This window comes from Botryllus schlosseri, chromosome 13 (assembly GCF_051294905.1).
Source record: "Botryllus schlosseri isolate E-star chromosome 13, Bs_hap1, whole genome shotgun sequence".
NCBI classification, from domain to species: domain Eukaryota; kingdom Metazoa; phylum Chordata; class Ascidiacea; order Stolidobranchia; family Styelidae; genus Botryllus; species Botryllus schlosseri.
The window spans coordinates 1003149-1024758 of NC_137248.1; the positions used below are offsets into that span (position 1 = coordinate 1003149).

The 21610-nt window shown below is 39.0% G+C and overlaps 1 protein-coding gene across 1 annotated transcript; it reads left to right on the plus strand.

Annotated features, from left to right (window-relative positions):
• Positions 1–80: 80 nt before the first annotated feature.
• On the plus strand, positions 81–10728 carry LOC145453858 (uncharacterized). The gene is made up of 16 exons (XM_080331832.1): positions 81–312; positions 1041–1107; positions 1944–2154; positions 3039–3153; positions 3227–3373; positions 3751–3847; positions 4121–4288; positions 4479–4555; positions 4663–4786; positions 5251–5375; positions 5634–5758; positions 5935–6013; positions 6661–6807; positions 7610–7748; positions 8096–8379; positions 8814–10728. The coding sequence occupies exons 1-16, from the start codon at positions 199–201 to the stop codon at positions 8994–8996; spliced, it is 2202 nt and encodes a 733-aa protein (XP_080187958.1). The 5' UTR covers positions 81–198; the 3' UTR covers positions 8997–10728.
• The last annotated feature ends 10882 nt before the right edge of the window (positions 10729–21610 follow it).

The window sequence follows — 21610 nt, forward strand, 5'->3', positions numbered from 1 at the left end:
TTTGTGGCTGCTGCTATATCCCATGTTTCAGCTTCGAATGCAAATCGTAATTTCAGTTTAGTTAACTTTCTGCAAGGTTATTGTCTCGTTGCAGTTATTTGTAACTCGTTCTCTTTACCAGCACATATCCGGTCCCTCGACGTCTCACCACTAACTAGTCGGTCGGTAGCTATTACCTTCATTTTATGAATTTGGGTAATGGATTGCTCGAATGGTGATGATCGACGAGCGCTTGCCAGTTCGCGATGTGAGTTCAGCAAAAAGTGTAGGAGAATATCGATCAAGAACATGCCTCCAGGAATCACGAATCAGGTATTGTCCGATATTATGTGAGGAGGGAACTTGTAGTCTGCTGCTGCTATATTTTGTATGATGGCATCATGGGCAGACTTGTACAAACTATTAGATTTTCAAAATGCGCAACTATATAGACCTAAAAACTTGAAAATCCGCAACTAAACATCCAAAACGCCAAACGGAACTAACTAATGGTAACTAACTGTTCGTACGAATTACTGATTTGAAAATAAGCTTGGAGATATAGTTGAGGGTTTCCGACCCCCAAAACTCATGAGCTCTATGCTGAAATGGTAATGGCAATGAAAACCAGTTTCAGGGTTCATGCCAAACGAGAAACGAACGCGTGTGTTTTTTTGTTGTTCTGCGACATGAATTATTTTTTGAAGAACTTTGCTAACTTTTAAAAATTCGCAACTAGAACTAGAAGTACTCAAAAAACCAGTAGTTAGTCTTCCGTCAATTAACTAGATCGGAACTTCGTACAAGTCTGATCATGGGCTAATGGTATTGAGTCCCACCCTTCCCCTGGATGTAAATGAGTAAAATACACCAATTATTGTGGGGATATATCTCAGAGGTGTAGTAGGTTCTTGAAAAAACTTGAGGCAAAAATCATAGACCTAATACCGTCTATGATTTTTGCCTCGAGTTTTTTCAAGTCAGAAATATACCCGCATTATTGTCAAAATTGCAGTTTCGGCAATTGGAATGATAATCCTGTTTTTTTCTTTGTAATTCAGGACATCTCCGATATTTTGAAGCCCTACCATTACCAACAGATTCACATCGACAAAATGAGCTTATCATGTAAGTATAGCTACTGATGGTTACTGGAAATTTCAGCTATTTTTGTAGAGACATCACATATGTTCGTATATTCATATTGGGACGCTGTATAACCTGCAAAACCTGTAGATTTGGCTGTAATACCAACAAGACGAATTATAGTAAAAGCTAGGCCTGTCCAGCTATTCCGATAATTATCAGTTCGCTGATTCCATCAAGTGGATATCGCACTTTAAATGAAATATCGGTATCGGCCATTTCACAAATTGGCTGTAGATAGTCGGAGGACTCTGAATATCGGCTGAATTTATTGGTGAAGGTGCCGGTTGTAGGTGTCTGCTCAAAAATACGATCTAGTTAGAATTGGTATATTTTGCAGGTTTTACTGTGTCCCATTGATGATTACATAATAAATGCGAAATGGAGTCAATGCCGCAGATATGACTTTGCCAAGTCAGCATACAGAGCGATAAATACAAAAGATATAGGAATATAATAATAATGGGCGTGCAATTTAAGTTTGAGTCGCCGAGAACTAAAGCAAATGTATTGTTATGATGGAATCAAAGTAGCTGACAATGTCCATTTTTTCAAATTTTGGGATCCATTTTTCATATTGATAGAAAGTCAAGTTTTAGTAAAATTTTTGTGTTTGTTCGGCAGTATTTTGACCATGTTTATGTTTGTCACATTGTTTCAAAGTTGACCACGGCCAAGGTATGGCCGAAAGAAACTGAAAACTTTACTTGAATGTAATGTAAAGTTCAAATGTTCTCAAAATAGGTAAAAGGGGCACTTTAAGCTACTTTGCTTCCAAAGGGGCAATATGAAGTGTAAACCTATTTACTATTTCAAAGGTAAAGCTGTACTACTGGATGGGGAGTCTGCATGCAGATGCGTGAATGACCTGAATATGAAGTTCTGCCGAGGTTCTAGGCTCGTGGTGTCTCCTGCATCCTGCGACTTTATGCTCTGTGTCACCCAACTGCCTGAGCATTATACGAGGGAGCAATTTCTCACCCTTATCACCCCATTCGGGACGCCGGAGAGATGCTTTCTTGTACACAGGTATGACGGGTCTCTCAAGGCAATTGCCTGTTGATTAAGTATGTTCAAAGATAATGTTTTTTTCAAATGTTATTGGCGAGTTCGAAGAATTGTTAGGTTGCTTTAAAAGCAATGCAAATTAATTATGGTTCAATTCCAAATCCAAATTATTGAGGTGGAATATTTTGGATTTGAAAAAATGGAATTTACAAATTACGATGGGAAATTCTCCCGTTAAGATTGAATCCAGAATTTTATACCCGTAAACTTCGCTTCTACGGGTTGGAATTCAGACAAATTTGTGATGAATCGTATCTTGAGCCAGTAAAATTTGAAGAATAAAAATAGTTATTTTTGAACAGGCCTACTGCAGTGCACTGAGTGCAGAGTATGTGGTATCGGACAGAGAATTGCAGTTGGCTAGTTAGACTTCTTCCAGCGAAATATAATCTAATTCCAATTCAACTTGCTCCCATTTTAATCTTAACCTTAAGAGCTTCTTTGTGGTACAGAACTTCAATATGCGATTGAATAGTATATTCATATTGAAATGAACTTGACTATTTCCGGCTGACACTCGTCAGCAACCAGTAGAGAATTGGAAAGTTGTTCATTGTAGAAATATATATGTGTTGATATACAATGTTCATTTCCAATTCTCTGCCAGTTGCTGATGATTACCATTGAAAAGTGTCACCGAAAATATTCGGGCTCATTTCATACATGGTTACAATTCAATCTTAATCTATTTCTGGTTTTCTCGCGCTGATGAGAATGAAGTCCGGTTTCATATGAATTGAATTTGATTTTTGCTCTATTTCAATTCCCAAGTTTTTGCGAATTCGGTAATTCTAATTCTAATTTGGAAAACCTCTGCCGCGCTGATGCCCTGTAATTATTTTCAGCGAAACGTCTGGTAGAAGCAAAGGATATGGATGTGTTGAATATACGAGCAAAGAGTCTTCGATTAAAGCCAAGAATCATTTGAACGGTAAAGTTGTCGCGACATCTACAGTTCAGGTGGGTAACTGGAATTATAGCTCTATTCACGAATAGCGTGTTAAAATTTACGACGTCCTTTGATACGTTTCAGGTTCATTGGCTTGACGCAATACCGCAGTCATACTCTGGCCTCCATTCTAGCTGTATATTTATTGAAAACGTGCCGGTCTCGCACAAAGATGTGAAATCGCTCGGCCAACTTTTCTCCTGTAAAAATATCAGACCCGTGTTTTGCCAGGTAAAGTCAATTTCGGAATGAATTCTAGGCAAGGCAAGATCGAGTGCCTAACCTAAGTATCGCAGATTATTTTGTATTTTTTCGACCATACCTTTTTCATTGCACTTTGTGACAATGCTGAGCGTTGATCACGACGCCACAGATATGTCATTTCCACTAACGTGCGTACTGCTTAGCTTTGTAGGCCTACTACATACTTCGTATGCTGTGGTATGGCCAGTCGAGGTTTACAGCCTCCGCATTGGAAAATTATATCATTGAAACCATAATTTTCGTATAATTTCGAAAGAATCATGTTTCACCAAATGACTCTAATTAGTACTCAATTCAGCCCAGCACTAATCTTTGGCTAATCGGCGCTGATTCTTTCTATTCAGAGTGCATACTGTGCCGTGGACGATTTCTCTGTCATTGAATATTCCACGCCGTCAGAGGCCGAAAGCATGTGGGTTCTTATGAGCGGATATAACATAGGTAATGCCTTCTAAAACTTATCTTAAACTGCGATTTATCGACATGTATGGCATACCCCTTGAAAATTTTAGTGAAAAATTGAAATCGGTCTGCGGCGTTTTTTAGCAAACTTAGCAATTTTATCAAGTAGCTTAAAGTTATTTTTAGAATTTGCTTCCTGGCTTGTCACTAAGTTGAAATCGATCACTGCCGCAGAACATTGTCAGTTGTCACAGTGCCAGAAAAATGAACGTCTGTTTTTGGAGATTTTTGGTAACCGCCAGCTTTTTGCAGGTGGAAAGAAGCTCAGAGTGACGTTTTGCGTGCCTGGTCCGTGCGGATTGGTGATACTCAACTCTTTAAAAGCGTCGAGAGATCTGAAACGCAACAATCCGACCGGCGGTCTGCTCCCTACGCCTTTACACAAACTGGATCCTATGCAGTTTCCGGGCAAGTCAACAGGTGAAACGTTGTTTAGAACTCTAATTCTCGAGCACTTTTTCTTATCAATCAAGTAGATTTTGCCGATTTTTAATATGGTTATGATTTTAAACTGCTTCTAGTTCTACTGCTACAATTTTCAGTTTTTTCAGTGAAACCAGGCCTATGATACTTGCTTAGCGCCTTCGATGACATCACCTTCTTTTTTCAGGCAATAACGGTCTACCACCTAGTATGCCAATTCTGGCTGCGCCTCTCACGCAGGCGCTTACCAACACGGACCCAGAGGTAGATTCTCTTTTTTTCTAATCTGCTTTGTTGTGTCTTGTCACGATTTCGACTCGACTGTTTCGCCGATATTTTGCAAAAACGAACAATATGATTCTTTTCTTCAGGTTCAAAGACTGCTACGGGCTTTGCATTCCAGACTGCTGAACATACCGGAGCCTGTGCAACAGTTTCATCCTCATGAAATCAACAACAGGCCTTTTCCTGCTCATGCCGATGGGAGAGTGAACGGTGAGTAGGTTAGGATGATTTTTTTCGAGTACTGAAATGATGCTGTCCTTGGTATTGAGAGGTTATTTATCCTATAATTATCGTTTCGCTGCTATTTTCTATTGTTGAAGCCTTGAATCTTCGATCAGTCGTATCACAGCATACAAAACATATAGTACAACGCATGTTAGTGGAAATGACATATCTATGACGTCATGATCAACCCACCACATTGTCACAATGTGCAATGTAATGGATATAGTCGAAAAAATACTAAATAATCTTAGATGTGTTGTAGAACAGGCATCATATTCTTTTTGTTCACAAAAGATACATGTTTTACATTTCCACATGATTCATGTTGTTGCGAGTTGTGACATCATCATGAGTGATACTAGAACACTCGACTCAAATCCTAAATCTCAATTCAGAAACAAATCACTCCATAACTATTGTTTCGAACTATTTCCACCCTTGATCAATAGGTTTTGATGCACATTCCGTCAATCAACAAAGCAATCCATCTACGCGCGGCCGCAGCGCTTCTTATGACTCGGGCGTGCATGCAGCTGACGATGATGTGTTTAGTTCTGGAAGCTCTAGTCAAGAGGTTTGGAGAATTTTACATGCTGATTTTAATTAGAGAAACTCTTTGAGGTACAGAACTTCAATATACGATTGAATGAGATATTCGTGTTGAAATAAACTCGAATATTTCTCAGCTAGTTGCTGACGATTACCCCTGACGAGTGTATATTCGGGTTTATTTCAATATGATTATATTATTCAATTGTATATACAAGTTCTGTACCTCCAAGAAGCTCTTTAGAAGGATACTTTTTGAATTCCTGTGGATCCATTGTCGCAGGACGTCGGCAGAACGCAAGAACAGCAGCATGCTTCGCGAGTTAGCAACGGGAATTGGGAAACGTTGCCGGCCAAGATAAGATTGGACACGCACCTTCAAGATCATCCATCGGCGTTTTGCCAAATGTGAGAATTTGTGTGTTATAACTCAACAATTTTCATTGCGATTAAATGATATATTGATATTGAAATGAACTATAAATTATTCTGGTTTATTCCAATGTGAATATATTAACGATTTGTACATTGAAGCTCTGTACCTCCTGGAAGCGCTTCGAATTTTCATTGCGTTTCATTCGCAGATCTTCAAACAACGATACGAACAGAGCTTTTAACTCTCAGCCACAGGCTTTGCTGGCATGCCAGAAAGAAGATTTGCAGGTGATTGACTTGATTAGAGTCAAACGAACAGATTTTGTCGGGTTAATTGTGTGACCCTGTTCAGTTTAGTTATTTGAAGGGCAGACTTGGACAGCTAGATAATTCTACTTTTCTAATTAGACTACGTTAATTAGTGCGAAATGCCGGTGATGTAGATTGTGAAAAGTTTCTATGCTCGCATTACAATTGTATTCTAATTTCTGGTTTCCCTGAAAATGCTACAAGAGAACTGTATAGCACGGAACCAGCCAAGCTTAGTGTACAGATATTTCCCGTCCTTGTGCTCATGAACTGTTATTCGATGTGAAGTGAACTTGATTTTTGTTGTATTTCTTTAAATTTGAAACGTAATTCGATTTTCAAGATTTTGCTAATTCAGGAATTCGAATTCTAATCTAATTTGGAAAAGCTGAAAATTACCTAGCAGCGTAACTTTTCATTTTTTATTTATTTCTAATTCAAAATTGAATTCAATTATTAAGTTTTTGTGAATTCAGTAATTTTGATTCTGATATAATTTGGAAAAACTGGAAATTTTTAGTCAAACTCTGCAGCCAGATTTTTCTGTAATTCGTTCTTCACATGATATGGTGTGTAACGCAGTTGTGTAGACGTCCCTCGTCAGTCGTCATGCCTGTCTTTTGCAGAGGAGCAACAGCGCTGACTCGGCCTACGACGGTGGTCAGGAAAAGGCCGCGCCTTTAAAAGAGCAGACCTTCCATTTCCCCGCCCCTGTGTTGATGTCTGATTATGCAAATCAAGTTACTCTTCAGAATTTACCCACCGCGGAAGGGGTGAGAATCATTTGCTTGGTACTTCCCGGTAGTAGAGCTCTGCCAGGACATTGTATGTTAGCAATCGTATCACTCAAGTACAATATTCTTTCCAATTGTCTACTAGCTGCTGACGATATGAATATATTATTCAATTGTATATTGAACTTTTGTATATCCAAGAGTACCTTCAAATATAGGGTCATATCAAACATACTGCAGCTAATGTTTCATTACATTAAAATTTTCAATATTACTACATTTGAGTTCATGCTGATTTTTCAAGTGTCGCCGAGCGAATGTAGGTAATCTAATTTGTGAAATGTTTGTATACTCTCATTTTAATTCTGATCTCTTTTCTGGTTGTCCAGAAAACGCTACAAGAGAACTGCAACGTGCGAAACTAACTAATCTCGATGGACTGATGTTTGCCATTGTCTCATTTTTTAGAATGAAATCTGATTTGAAATGAAGTGAACTTGATTTTTGTGGTATTTCTTTCTAATTCGTAATTTTTGTTCGATTTCTGAGTTTTCTCGAATTCATTAATTCCAATCTAATATGTGAAATGTTTCTATGCTTTAATTTTAATTTCAATCTAATTTCTGGTTTTCCCGAAAGTGCTACAGGAGAACTTGTATCGTGCGAAACGTGCCACGGTTGCTGGCTGTACATAAGGGTTGTTCAAAAATTTCCAAATTTTAGCGAATTCAGTAATTTTAATTCTAATTTTCATGAATTCAGTACTGGCAATTAGAATCTGATTTGGAATAGCTGAAAACAGTTGCCCAACTCTGGACCGTAAGATAGTTTTGTGTTTCAGTATCAAATGCCATTGCCGAGACGCGTCTGTGGTGTCGCAAAGGAGGGCAACACGTTCCCGCGTATCAACGGTGTGTCCAGACCCGAGTTTTTGTTCTCCAGTCTGTGCGAGGATGGTGGACTGCAACAGAAACGTAAAGGTATGGACATGAGTGGTCAAAGTCGTCAACATTGCGACTCAAGTAGAAGGAACGTGAAATTCTTCTCAATTACAATTACAAGTAGCAATTACGAAAACGTCTCAGCACTAATTATTCGACTTGACTCAAGTTCAACTCGAATCGCGATTTTTTGGTGACTCGAGTCAAAACACTATGACTCAGACTCGGCCCTGTACTCACGGACTTGGACTTGACTCGGCGGTGAATTGAAAATGATTCGAGTCAAAACTGTAAAAGTTGAATTAACTTTTGACTCTGTTGTAGCCCTGGTGTAAAATTCTAAACAATGTTTGATCTGAGATGCGTACTGAAATTTAAACCCTCAGATTCGAATGAAGTCGCGGAAATGTGCGGGGCGTCGTTCACCCAACACCGGTCGCAACCCACGAGGACCCCGCTTCGCGACTTTTCCTCTCCGTGCTTTCAAAGGAAAGGCCTGACTCACGACTCGCCCACTCAGCTGCAGCTCCTGGGGAGCAGCCTGATGGAGGGTCTGCTGGCGGAGAGCCCGCGTCCTAACCCGGAGCGCTTTTGTGAGAACGGGGCGGTTTCTATGAACTCGGGAAGGTTGCTGAGGGCGCTCAATTTGCTGTCGCCGACGGAATGCTTGGTGAGTTTCTTTTTCATGTTTGTTCCCGTGGAAATGTAGGCTGCTTCTAGATTTTCCTAATACTCGAGTAAGTTTTGACTCCTATCGCTGAGTATTCTTGTGTAGAGTTTCTGAAAAATTTCAATTCAACTGCACTGCGTACCACTGGTTCCTGGGTGACCAAGTTAGACTAAATTTTGCGTGATAGCTACACATTTTTTGATTCTCACAAGCATGAAAATGGCAAATGTCTGTACGCCGAGCTAGGCTCGTTTCACACGATACAATTCTCCTGTCGCATTTCCGGGAAAGCCGGAAATGAGATTAGAATTATAATGAGGACATTGAGACATTTAATTCATTAAGTCTGAATTACCAGTATTTCGCTCTACTTAGTCTAATTATATATCTAGCCTAGAATTATCTAGTTCTCCAAGCCTGTGATTCCACAACAGAATTCTCCGCATACGCCGATGCTTATGAAGAAACGTACAAACGGAATGTTACCCTCACCCGAACCCAGCCCCGAAGCGGGGGCCTACGTGGGTCAACATTCGCAAGGACTGGGGGGCCATTACGCTGGCGCATTGTTCGGCAACCTCTTTGCCAACAAGAGAAGAAAAAGCAACGAAATCTAGAGATATTGTAACGTAACTGTCAATGTTGATGAGATGCGGATCGATTTTTTTATGTTGCCCATGACTATTTGATTCATTCTGGCAATTGTTGCCATTTTTTATGATATCCGTGACATTTGAGCGTGCGACACTTTAGCATGCGAGTATATGTCCACAAAATTAACCCTCATCCCCTAACTTGCTCGACATTTGAGCATGTGACTTCAGTAACCGCAAAATTAACCCTTAAGCCCACATGCTCGTGTGGTTGCTCAACATTTGAGCATATGCGACATAGTGAAGACCATAGTTGAGCATGCGTCACTTGAGCATGGGACTTTATAACCCGGCAGTACCCCTATCCTCAACCAATTGTGTGACAAATTTAACCATGGCCAAGATCTGACGGAAAGAAAATAAAATCTTTACAAAAACCTCTTTATTTTTCAAAAATTGATTAAATGGACATAATCTACTCCACAGTGACGTTATATCCTGGCACCAACCTCATGTCTATCCCCAAATTTAACCCACATGCTCAAAGAGTCGCAACCTCATTAGGGCTGTTCAAAAAATAACGCTTTAGTTTCAAATTTTACTGGCTATATGATAAAAGATCTAGGTTACCTAAAAAAGTGCTGCACACAAATTTTGGCTAAATTCCAACCTATTGAAGCAATGCTATATAAAAAAAGTTTCGGATTTGTTTAATAAATATACACATATTGTAAATTTCACTGGCTACCCCACGGAATTGTCAGGTTGTCTGAAAAACGATACACAACAAATTTGGCTCCAATCCCAGGGAGCGAAGCTATTGATGTCCCAGACCTAGTATTTCTAATCATAGTATTTACAGTGGGTAGATCCATAATAAATAATTGAAGAATGAATTTGCCACCGTAAATACTATTTTTATCAAATCCAAAGCTTTGTACTCAAATAACTTCGCTTCTACTGGTTAGAATTCAGCCAAAATTGGTGTGCAGCGTTGTTTTAGGACACCTAACAATTTCATCGAGCAGCCAGTACAATTTGAAGAAATTGAACAGCCCTAATTCTCATGTATCCCAAGTCCAATGTTCGCATGCTATTGCGTGGCACGCTCATAGGTGCTTGGAACCATTTTTATGCTACATTCCACAGCGGCTGTGGTCCTCTCTAAATAATTCTAACCAGCCGGTTATTTTTTTGTTTCTGATAATCTCATTGATGTGTTTATTTTACTTCTGACTGCGTTTCAATCGCGCAGCTCAATACGATATGTCTTAAAAATAACGACATTCCAAACTGGTTTTTGCTACAGATTAAGGCCCATTCGTATTAAATGCTCGAAAAGATTCATCTCTCGCTACTTACTTGATCAATATGCGCAGCCCTACTTTGTACATTTGTACAATAGTCATTGAATTCTGCACGGCTCTCGGTAAAAATATGATTTTTCTAATCTCATGACGAACTTGAATTGGTTTATTGCTTTTATATCTGATCACTCGCCGCTGATATCTCTTGCGCGCAATTCCTGCTGTTTTTCTATTGTTCTTTGATTTCCTCTTGGGTGCACAACCGATTATTGACATTTCTCTGCCTTTTCTATTCATTCGGACATTCCTCTTTTCGTCCTGTCGTACTTGAAAATCAAGAAATCATTTTACGTTGTGACCGAAATGTTTTTCTGTGCTATCTATTGCCGTTCTTTTTTCATTGAAAAGACGAAATAAAGCTGCTAGCTGTGGCGTTATCAAGGTGGAAACTTTGAAACAAATTTGATTTTGTTATGGGGGATTAAAAAGGGTATTAAGAGCTTCTTGGACGCGCAGAACTTTAATATACAATTGAATAATAGATAGATATTGAAAGACACCCGGATATGTTCGGCTGACACTCGTCAGGGGTAATCGTCAGCAACTAGGAAAGAATTGCGAAAAACATTGTATAACGACGATCGTATCATCATATGATTACGGTCATACTACTATATATTTTGAGATCCGGAAAATAGGACACTTGTAAAAGTTATGATGGCGGACGAGAAAACGGTAATATGAACATTTTTACGGCAAATACTATCATGTTGACTAGGAAAAAAAATATCGTTCCTCAACTCGACTCTCGAAAGACCCGCTCAATCGTAAAATCGGTTACGGTTGGCCTTTAATTTTTAGTCAACCTTGTCAATCCAGATTTCGTGTCATCTATGGCGTTTTTGGTTGTCCCTGTGGAATCGCCTATCTGTTAGTTATTCTATAGATCATTGGTCATAGAGTAGGTGTGCCACTTACCATACGTCGCCCTTCTGGAGGATTTGTCCTTTTTCAGAAGATTGAAAATGTCCTCCGAGGACGCCTAAATGTCCTCTTTTACAGCTAGCTTAATGGACAGGGTTAACTGAAAATCGGCACAAATTACGCGAACGCGTTGACCTTAAATCCTATTTCTTTGCAATATCCCTCATGCAGGAATATAGAAAGAAATGCGGATTATCAAGAAAGAGTGCACGGAATTACAAAGGGACTATTATACTATCACTAAGTAGATCTCAAATCATAGACTCGTTTTGTAGATATCCCTGTCTCGTATCTAGCCCGAGATGTCTTCAGGCAGATGTGAATAGCTTGTTCGTGATGCCGTACTAGAAGATAGCTTTTGCCATAACATCAATTGAAATTAATCTATACATTTATTACGGCTACCTCGTACAATTTCCGGGTGCATCAATATACGGCCGAGTCAAAAGCCAATGCATATCACGACAGTGACTCAAATTAAGTTGTAAGTCATTCAACAGACGGGACTAGTCATGACTCGAGTCAACATGACGCTGATGTTCGCCAAATTGCTTCAAGCAGTTGCTATATCTGTTCATTACGTCGTGTGTTGTTGTGTGCACTATTGTATGTCCAGGGTGGATGAAAATATGGAATCCAACGATTATTACGATTATCATTATTATTTGTCCGAACCAGTCTATCGAATCGTATCCTCTGAAAACGGAACAGAATGATGATTAATATGGCCCGAGATATCTCATTTTGAGGACAATATAACTTTTAAAATATTTTGCACCAAATCTTCAGAAACAGTCACGTTTTTTCACCGACCGTCAGTTTGATTTGTGAGTGCTCATTTCCGAGAATCGCTGATTATATAGTGACAAAATCTACTGATGCTATTTTCATGAAAACAAAATCCCCAAATTTCCGTAAATTGCTGTATTGACAGTCGTGGCTAATCTGAGAATCCGTCGTGACGTAAATACATGATTTGGACGCAGATAGAAAACTGTTCAGCTTGTTCCGTTAGAATTAGCTTTATAAAGCTATACGCAGATTTTTCCAAATTATGATAGAATTAGAATTAGGCTACTGAATCCGTAAAACTTGGAAATTGAATTCAATTCTAAAATAGAAAGAAACACAACCGAAATTAAGTTCAGTTCAGTTCAATTCGAATTAGACTTAGTGCGGGGATTGATTTTAATCCTTTTGTTCAGACGATTGGCCCCAAACCGATCGCGGCCTTTTGACCTCACTAATGATAAAATAAATTGGCCGAATATCAATCTATAGGCAAGGTTGGGCGATACTAGTTAATTAGACTAATTAGAATTACAAAAACTTTGAAATTGAATTTATTTCCGATTTAAAAAGAAACACAAAGGACAAGGATGTCAAATATCTGTACGCCATGAGCTTGGCTCGTTTCGCACTACACAGTTCTCTTGCAGCATTCACTAAAAAACCAGAAAATAATTTATAATTAATAATAATTGCTAACGGGAGAAATGTTGTAAAATGACATTATAAAATACGGTGATTCATTCTAATCCGTTTGTTACGAATTTGGCCCGAAAGCGATCGCGGCCTTTTGACCTCATTACTAGATGAAATAAATTGGCCGAATATCAATCAATCTTACAGGTATGTAACGAACGCACAATTCAAATAAATTAATTATAGTCATATGTGTGACATCAACTGCACAACAAAACAATGTAAATGAAACGGTGTATACCTGTACCACAGACAGGGCGATCTGTCTTCCGGCCCTTGTAATGCAATTATTCTGGCTTATTTATGCCTCACGGATTTTACTTCCGTCTTAGCATTACCTGCAAAAACATGTTTTGGACCGAATCAACGTTATTGTGGATATTTACTCAGGCCGTGAGTCATAAAATATCGAAGGAATGCGAATTAGCAGTTTGGAAAGTGTCATCAACGAGAAACTGCTATGTTTGCTGGGAAAATCTGCACAGCGCGTCACTATCTAACACTCGTCTCGTTCGTCTGTTTGTAACGATGGCCGTGAAGGTCAAAAGTAGGCTGTAAGGCTGTTGAGTTGAGCTGTTTAGATACATGCTCTGAAGTTTTCGAAATGCATCATATCGTTTGAATATCGGCTGAATATATCTGGGGTTATCGGAGAAGTTGCTATAGTGACCGGTCATCGACCGGACTCTGTTCAAATTGCGATGCGTCCAAAGCCTGAATTTTTCACTATTACTAAAGGGAACTCAGGCTCTATCCAGCCTCAAATTCTCTAATAAACATCAATGTACATTGTACATACCGTTTGGATCACAAATTATTTGATCCATAAGTCCTCTTTTATGAAGATTTGTTCTCTTTTCTCGAAAAGAGGGAATGAGGACGCTCAAAAATTCCCAAATGTGTTCTTTTTTGCATTTCATTAGATGCTTATACTTCCAATAAGACGTTTATGCGAGGCGTTGTATTTATTTCAAAAAATCACTGCAGATGCGAAACATGCTGAATTGCTGGTTTAAAAAAGGTTTTCCAACAAACTTCCCTATTAGAACTATTACCTATACGTCTATACCTTCTTGATTGTGATTGCAAACATTGTTCGACGTTCTCTTGTAACATCTGGTCCTTTTTACATGCGAGTTCGAACTTAACAGACGCATCAGTCTGATATTTTCGAGAATCTTGACAGTTATAGCCTATATAATGTCAATCCGTCAATGTTATTTCGTGTTATTCAACGATCTCGCTATAAATGATTATTCCGACAAGACAAGGTAGCGTAATGGTTAAGCGTCCGGCTTCTTGATCGGTATAGGTCCCGGCCGGGTCAGACCAAAGACCTGATTAGTAACACTGGTATCCATGGCTTCCCTGTTTGGCGCTTATGCAATAATGGGATAGCATGGAGGGGTGGTGCATGACTTAGAAAGCCGTAAAAGCTATATCTGCACTTCCTTGTCCAGCGGCATATGCACATCATGCACTCATGGTATGCATATGCGCAGATCGTGTGTCTATGTGTATCATGAGCCGGTGTATATGCCGCAAAAACATCAAGGACAAAAATAAACTACGTCCTTTCCTTTCCTTATTAGCAAAAGTTGAGGAACCGCAAAGTATTCGTGTACTGAATCTGAAAAATATATTTGATTTCTAGATTTTTTGTATGTTCTTGTAACTTTGGCTACTATGCTTTGTTTTTGTAACTTAATAACACTATATTTTGGAGATGGCCGGCCTGAAATAGAATCGCTATGTCATGTAAAATATACGCTGACGTTGCCTTACTTATGTACCAATCTACAAACCCATAAGTTTATTTACAATGCTACATGTATATCGTTTACCAACTCAATAAGATTGATCGAATTCGAATGATATAACGTGTCTATAATGCTTGTAGACGTGCTCAACCTGTATATAGCTACTATTATCGCACTGCTTTAGACTACATTCGCACTAGTGTTCATTATTCAAGTATACTGTATGGCTCAAGCAAAGTCGGACAATTAAAAAAATTACAGCTTTGCCAAATTATATGAGAATTGGAATTATAGCTACACAGTTTTTTAATTAGATTGGAAATCGATTTATAACTACGTGTTATTTTTTACAAAATAGGATTATAGACTTAGAATTAGCTAAACAGTTTTCTTTTAAATTAGATTAGAATCAGAATTACTGAATTCGCGAGAACTTGTTTGTTCTCGTAAGCATGAGATTGCCTTGTTTCGCACTGTGCGGTTCTCCTGTAGCATTTTCAGGAAAACTAGACATTAGATTAGAATAAAGCTGATAGCATAGAAACATTTCGTAAATTAGATTAGAATTCGATTATCAGCATTTCGTTATAATTAAACTAATTGGAATTATCTAGTTGAATGTTACAGTGAAAAACAGTTTGACCTGAGGCCCGAGCATTCATTGTTCGACAACAATTGAGAATTGAAGCCGTATACGCGCGCGTCACGATTGTATCGAGCTATAAATAGCATTATTGTCGTGTCCCACATCACGAATTACAGATTAGTTCTACTTTCATATACAAATACGGCTCGGATTTTGAGCTCCCGTTCAAATTTGCTAATGACTTGCAGTAAAGGTTTATAAAACCACAAAATTGTCGTGATTGGACGATTTCTTTGTTCTGTGACGGAATCTTGAATGGCATTATACATATTGTGATTAATTCGCCGATTATTATTGAATACCCGGATGAATTGTGACTTGTTTGTTGCTGAAATTGCTCGGGCTTATAAGCCTATAGGCTGATAAGCGCTCTCGCCAAATCACGGTAGAAATATGCTGGACGAAACGCGTCGTAGCTTGGCACCGCCGAGTTTTTGCTGATTTCGTGTGATTGTTTATGGAGATACAAGCTTTATCGAAAAGTGTCAGCAACTGGCCAGCACCGAAAAGCCCCTTGATGGCGCGATACACAGAAACATTAGTCAGAATAATGTCTTACACAACGCGCATCAGACGTAGAGATTTCCTAATAAATTTCTCAATTCCTAATCGAGAAGATATCGAAGGCGTCACCACTGCCAAGGAATCTATCCTGCCTAATCATCGATGATTATGATGTCAATATGCATTCTGTGCTCATGTTGATTCTTATTTGCGTGTTCTCGGCAGTTCTACACAACTACAAAATATTCAGCGTTTCCAAATTAGATTACAATTAGAATTATAGCTAGAAAGTCTTTTCAAAATTAGATTTGAATTGGAATTACTGAATTCGTGAAATCTTGGAAATTGAATCCAGTCCAGTTCATGTCAAACCAGACTTCATTCTCATGAGAACAAGAATGGCAAATGTCTGTAAACCAAGCTTTGGCTCTGTTATCACTACATACATTTCTCCAGTAGCATTTCCAGAAAAACCAATAATTAGATTAGGATTAAAAATTGAGCATATAAACATTTCCCAAATCAGATTACCGGCATCTAGAATTATCAAGTTGTCCAAGTCTGGTTCTATAAGTCAAAAGTGTCTGATTGAAAAACTATACCTAAACCGTTTCGACACCTTCCTATCTTTTCATTCGATCGGAATCTTGTGGTGTTTTGAACCTATGAAAATATTAATAAAACGCATGAATCAATGGCGAGCGATAACATCACTGCAATTTCAATCTAAATTCTATGGCCACAGACATTAGTTTTATCTGGCGCGTTAGTAAACGGTGCAGTTATATCGTAGATACAAAACATAATTGCTAGGATCTCCAAATCTATACAGGCGATGGCGGAAGGAGAGTTCGAAATTGCTTCGAATTATGATCGTGCGGAGGAAACGAAATGAAATTGTCAAAAAACAGTTGAAATCAACTTTTTCAGCAACTATTTTCGCGCAGAGTTTTATAATGGGATAATAAATGGATTTTGGATTTACTACGAAACGAGAACAGAGAGGTCATAAATATCAACAATTTTCGTGACATCACAGGATGGTGTAGTAGGGAGTTAGAGAATTACGATTTGCGATTGCTAGACTGCGAATATAGATCAATTTCTTGTAGCTTACAGGCGTTCAGGTGCAGCCTTTCTATAGTTTATTTCATGTCCAAGCGCAGCAATGATTGTAAAGCCAATCACATAAATACTCTGTAGTTTTGAAAACACGCCCTAAGCTAGATGTAATATTTTTTTAAATATCGGCTTGATATGGGGTTATTGGTGACGGCGCTAGTTATCGGTATCGGCTTATTAATCTGCTATCGGTATGGCTCTATCAGCTACATCTCCTGTTCTGACGAACCCGCATCAGGTAGGCTACATATATCCATATCATAAGTATAACGTTATAGCTACTGCAACCACATCTTATCCGAGTACCCAGACTATATCATATCACCGATATCACATCATCCTTGTGACGTTACGAAGTGTATTTTAAGCAAACGCGATTCATATTTTGGCTCATGTTACACTAGCTCGGTTTGTTAGAGAGAGAGAGAGAGAGAAAGAGAGAGAGAGAGAGAGAGAGAGAGAGTTATTTTATTCGTCAACCTCAACACTAGGGTTGTGTTTAGAACAAAAATCAATTTTTTATTGTTTTTTTCTAAGCCATGACGTCACGCATATGCAATTGTGGCGCCATGGTGGATTGATATTCACAATTGAATATATAAGGTAAATATAGCTCCTTTGACGAGATAGGCTTCCAACCCCTGTCATACGGACCAAAAATATATTTAACCAGGACTACATCGTCTTGCAGCATTTTAACGGTCGGCGGTTATCATCATCAGAACATTCATTCCGTACCAATGATCTACTATATCTACGTACTATAGCTGTTGAACCGACTATTTCGTGGGTTCCAACCATCCGATATCGTATACGTCGGCTATATCGGGTGGTAATTGTCGTCCGTAGGCTCATACAGCATATTTTTGGAAAGTATTTACACAATTATGGCATAATTGTACAACTTGAAAAACATTTTAAAAAAAGGCCTTTGTTTAAAACACTGAATAAAACATGTTTTAAACAAAGTGTTTTGAACAACCATTTGTTTTAAATGCAACCCTATTCACAACCATGAAGTCCAAAAATCAAATAATTCCGAAACATACATTGCACGGTATGGACTGCGGAAGACCCGATATAACATTGTGGTCTGTATTTCGTGGTCGACGAAATAAACTCTCTCTTTCTCTCTCGGTGCTGCGTGGGCGATTGCTGACTTACCCTTCATTTCATTCAAATGGTGCGTGAGGTCACATTCTCTGGATTTCTGCTTAGTCTGTGAGCGGTCAATCCTCTCTCCTGCAAAGTAGCATTACATCGTATTAGCACCTAAAGACCGGCCTGATCCAATGTTAATTCGACTAATTATTGTTTTCGACTCAAATACTGTGATTGCGCGCTTTTAATTGTCGCAAGATACGAAACTTGGAAGAGCAGAGTTGAAAATGTCAAGATGCGCACGCAAATGTAACCTGTGTTTGTGTTTACGAGAAGAATACTTGCCTGGTCAAGGGCGAAGTGATTTATAAGCGCAAAACCTTTCTCTACTTGAGCAAACTATACTTAAAACGAAGTGCATTGCCAATACCGTGACCATCATAACTAAACTTGGACAAGTACACTGTAAAACTGGGCCCACCTTTTACGGAGAATACATAAATCACCCTAAAAGGGATATTTCCACCTTAAACGGAGGATCCTCCTCATATCCACCCCAAAATCCACCTTTAATTTTTAGAGTATAGATAATTCTAATTGCCTAATTAAACTAATAAGGCCAAAATGCCGGTAATATATCTCGCGGTGGTTTTTCTTTATGGCTCACTCTTCGCCACCTTGAGTACTGCGCAGTGCACATGGTATGGCGCAGGCGCAGCAGGGCTCAATATGTTGAGTGACGCGGTGGCGGTCGTCTGTTTTGTTGTTGTTGTGGTTCTTATTTGCTATATTTGTTATTATCTTATCAGGATCACGAATGATTTTTTAACATAATCAAATAATAGATTTATCCACTTGGTGTTTCTTGTCTGGTGTCAGTTGAGAACCAGTACAAAGTCGGCTTACTATACAACCGTCTCTACTAGGTGACGACAATATAATTTGTGAAATGTTTCTGTACTCTAAATCAGTGGTTCCCAAACTTTTTCGGTGTCAGGGCCAAATTTAGAATTTCAGAGCACTGTCGGGGCCGCACGAATACCAGGGCAAATAAACGGACCCAAAATGTCATCAAAATATGAAAATTGGCATTGTTCCGATCAATCACTTGACGCCACTGACCATTGTTATGGTCATTGTTTTGCTGCGCTCCCATTGTTCAGAAAAGTCGACCCTTGGAGGCTATTTCGGAGTAGTTTTATTGCCCTGGCGACATTTCAATTTGCATTTTTGGAATCAGTGCGAAACTAGCTTTCGATAAAGACCGGGCCTATCAAATTATGCGGACGGTTCGGTCGTGAGCTATAGGACTATCCAATTATGCTGCTTTCGGGGCGATTTAGTGGGACAGGTTTTATCGCCTAGACGTGCGAAGCGCGAAAATTTTCTGTAATTGATGATTGAATCGGTCAATATGATCGAGAATTGCATATATTGCCATCAATTTTTATCCTCTTTCTGCTCACGTAATCAGTTTTACAGGTAGAGCCGAGGGAAGTGTGTTTGAAAAGGTAGGGCCCCTAAATAATTAAACATCTTCGGGCGTCTATAGACCCGTTGGCAGGAACGAAACAGCACTTCGTCAGCCCCCCCTCCCCTACCCCCCCAAAAAAAATAGTAAACTTGGGTCTTGGGCTCCCATAGGGTGATAAACTTATCCCTATCATCTTGTTCGCTCTTGGCATGAAACTAGCTGGACGGAGCCAGCGCGAAGCGCGAAAATTTTCGATAATTCATGATAAAAGTCGGTCAATATGATCGGGAATTGCGTATATATTGCTATCAATTTCTTGTCCTCGCTGCTCACGTAGTCAGATTTACCGGTAGAGCTGAGTGAGGTGTCTTGGAAACTGTAGGGCCCATTAGTATGATTCCGTAACATGTTATTTCGTGACCTCCTGTCTGCTATTATATCAAAAAAATATAGAATCGCCCAAACGTAGGCTTGTAAACTAAGAGACGCACACGATTTCAAATTGGTATTTCTTCACTGGAATATAATTTTTCCCTGCGGGATGGTATTTGTCTCGTGAGGTTACGATTGCCAATACAGTATTTTGTATATATAACGACGTTTTCGGTCAGCATAAGGGCAGTCCTGTTCGGCCAAGGTTTTCTCGTTTGGTGCGTCGTGGCGCGGTAAAGGCTAACGCCGATATGCCCAATGCCCATTTCTATAAATCTTGCGCATTTTTTCTTGCGGATGAGAACCAAAAATCAAGATATTTGGCAGCATGAAATCACGCCTACAGCAAAAAAAAAATCGAAAAAGATGCATAAATTTTCCATAAAATACTCTATAATTTATGCTAATTCACGAAATAATTTTGAGCCCCGTTCGAGCTCGCCCCCCTTCATTGGGGGTTTGGCGTGCTGCAGTTACAGTCCTGTATTTACCTCTATCTATAGCTACTGCTTGTTCAACTGGAAGGTACGATAGCAGTCTACTCACGACTTTCCTGCAATCTTAATTGAAAACTCCAGACTCCAAGCCAAGCTATAGTGTATTTTATAAATTTAAATTTAATTTTTTGTCATAGCTCGATTTCCTAATATTTTTTGGGGGCCGCAAGAAGGCTAGCTGGGGGCCGCAAGAAGGCTAGCTGGGTGCCGCATGCGGCCCTCAGGGCCGCGCTTGGGAATCACTGCTCTAAATCTAATAATTTCTGGTTTCCCTGAGAATACCACAAGGAGAACTGTATATGATGCGAAACGAGCCAACCTCGGTGTACAGACATTTGCTATACTCGTGCTTAATAGAATGTACTCTGATATGATATGATATGAACTGAAATTGATTTTTGTGGTTTCATTCTAATTCTAAATTGATTTTCTAGGTTTTCGCGAGTTCTGTAATTCTAATTTTAATCTAACATGAAAAATAACAGCGTAGCTGTCATTTAGGAAAAGCTGACAATTTTCTACTGTAAAACTCTGCCCCAATTATTATATTTTACCTGGATTTGGTGTCAGCACCACTTTCAGCGTTCACTATTTGCCCGTCGCGGCCTTGGAATATTCGCTCATTTTACAACAGCAGTCATTTCCATCTCAGAATTTCCGAAAGTAAAATTTAAATATACCGCAACAATCAGTTCGTTAGCATTGAAAGATCGGTCCACTGTTCGGTCTCAATCGCTCTCATTATATTTAAAAGGATATAAAGATAGGATGATATCATTATCGAGAAAGATAATTTTGGAGAATTGGTTATATAAGTTGAAGTGTCGATTGAGTCATTTGTGTTCGTAATAATTTCTGAAGAAGTCGCCGAATAAATTAACGTACAATAACCAAATTCGGATCTGCGCACCGGAAGTTTCGATGCAAAGTTCAGTCGACAGTCTTGAAATTGAGATATAGCGAGGCTTAATTAATCACGATATGACTCGCACCGCTATACGTGGTGGCAACTGTTGTATCATAGCCACTATTTAGGCCCTGTCACGTCATCAACCTAAACGGACGAGGACTAAGCTCTCGTATGTCATGTTTGAATCCTGTAACTTGTCCAAACTTTTTTGTCATATATTCTATTTCGTACATTTCGGTAAACGAATACTTTCGTATATTAGTGTCCGGACACTTTGGAATCATTGCACAGCGAAAGAATATCCAATCTAACTTGAAAAACTAATTCACACCGATATTTAACGACATATAATTGATTTTGTAGTTGCATCAGGACGACGTATAGAAGCATTCACTATTATCCCAATATTGTGAAGA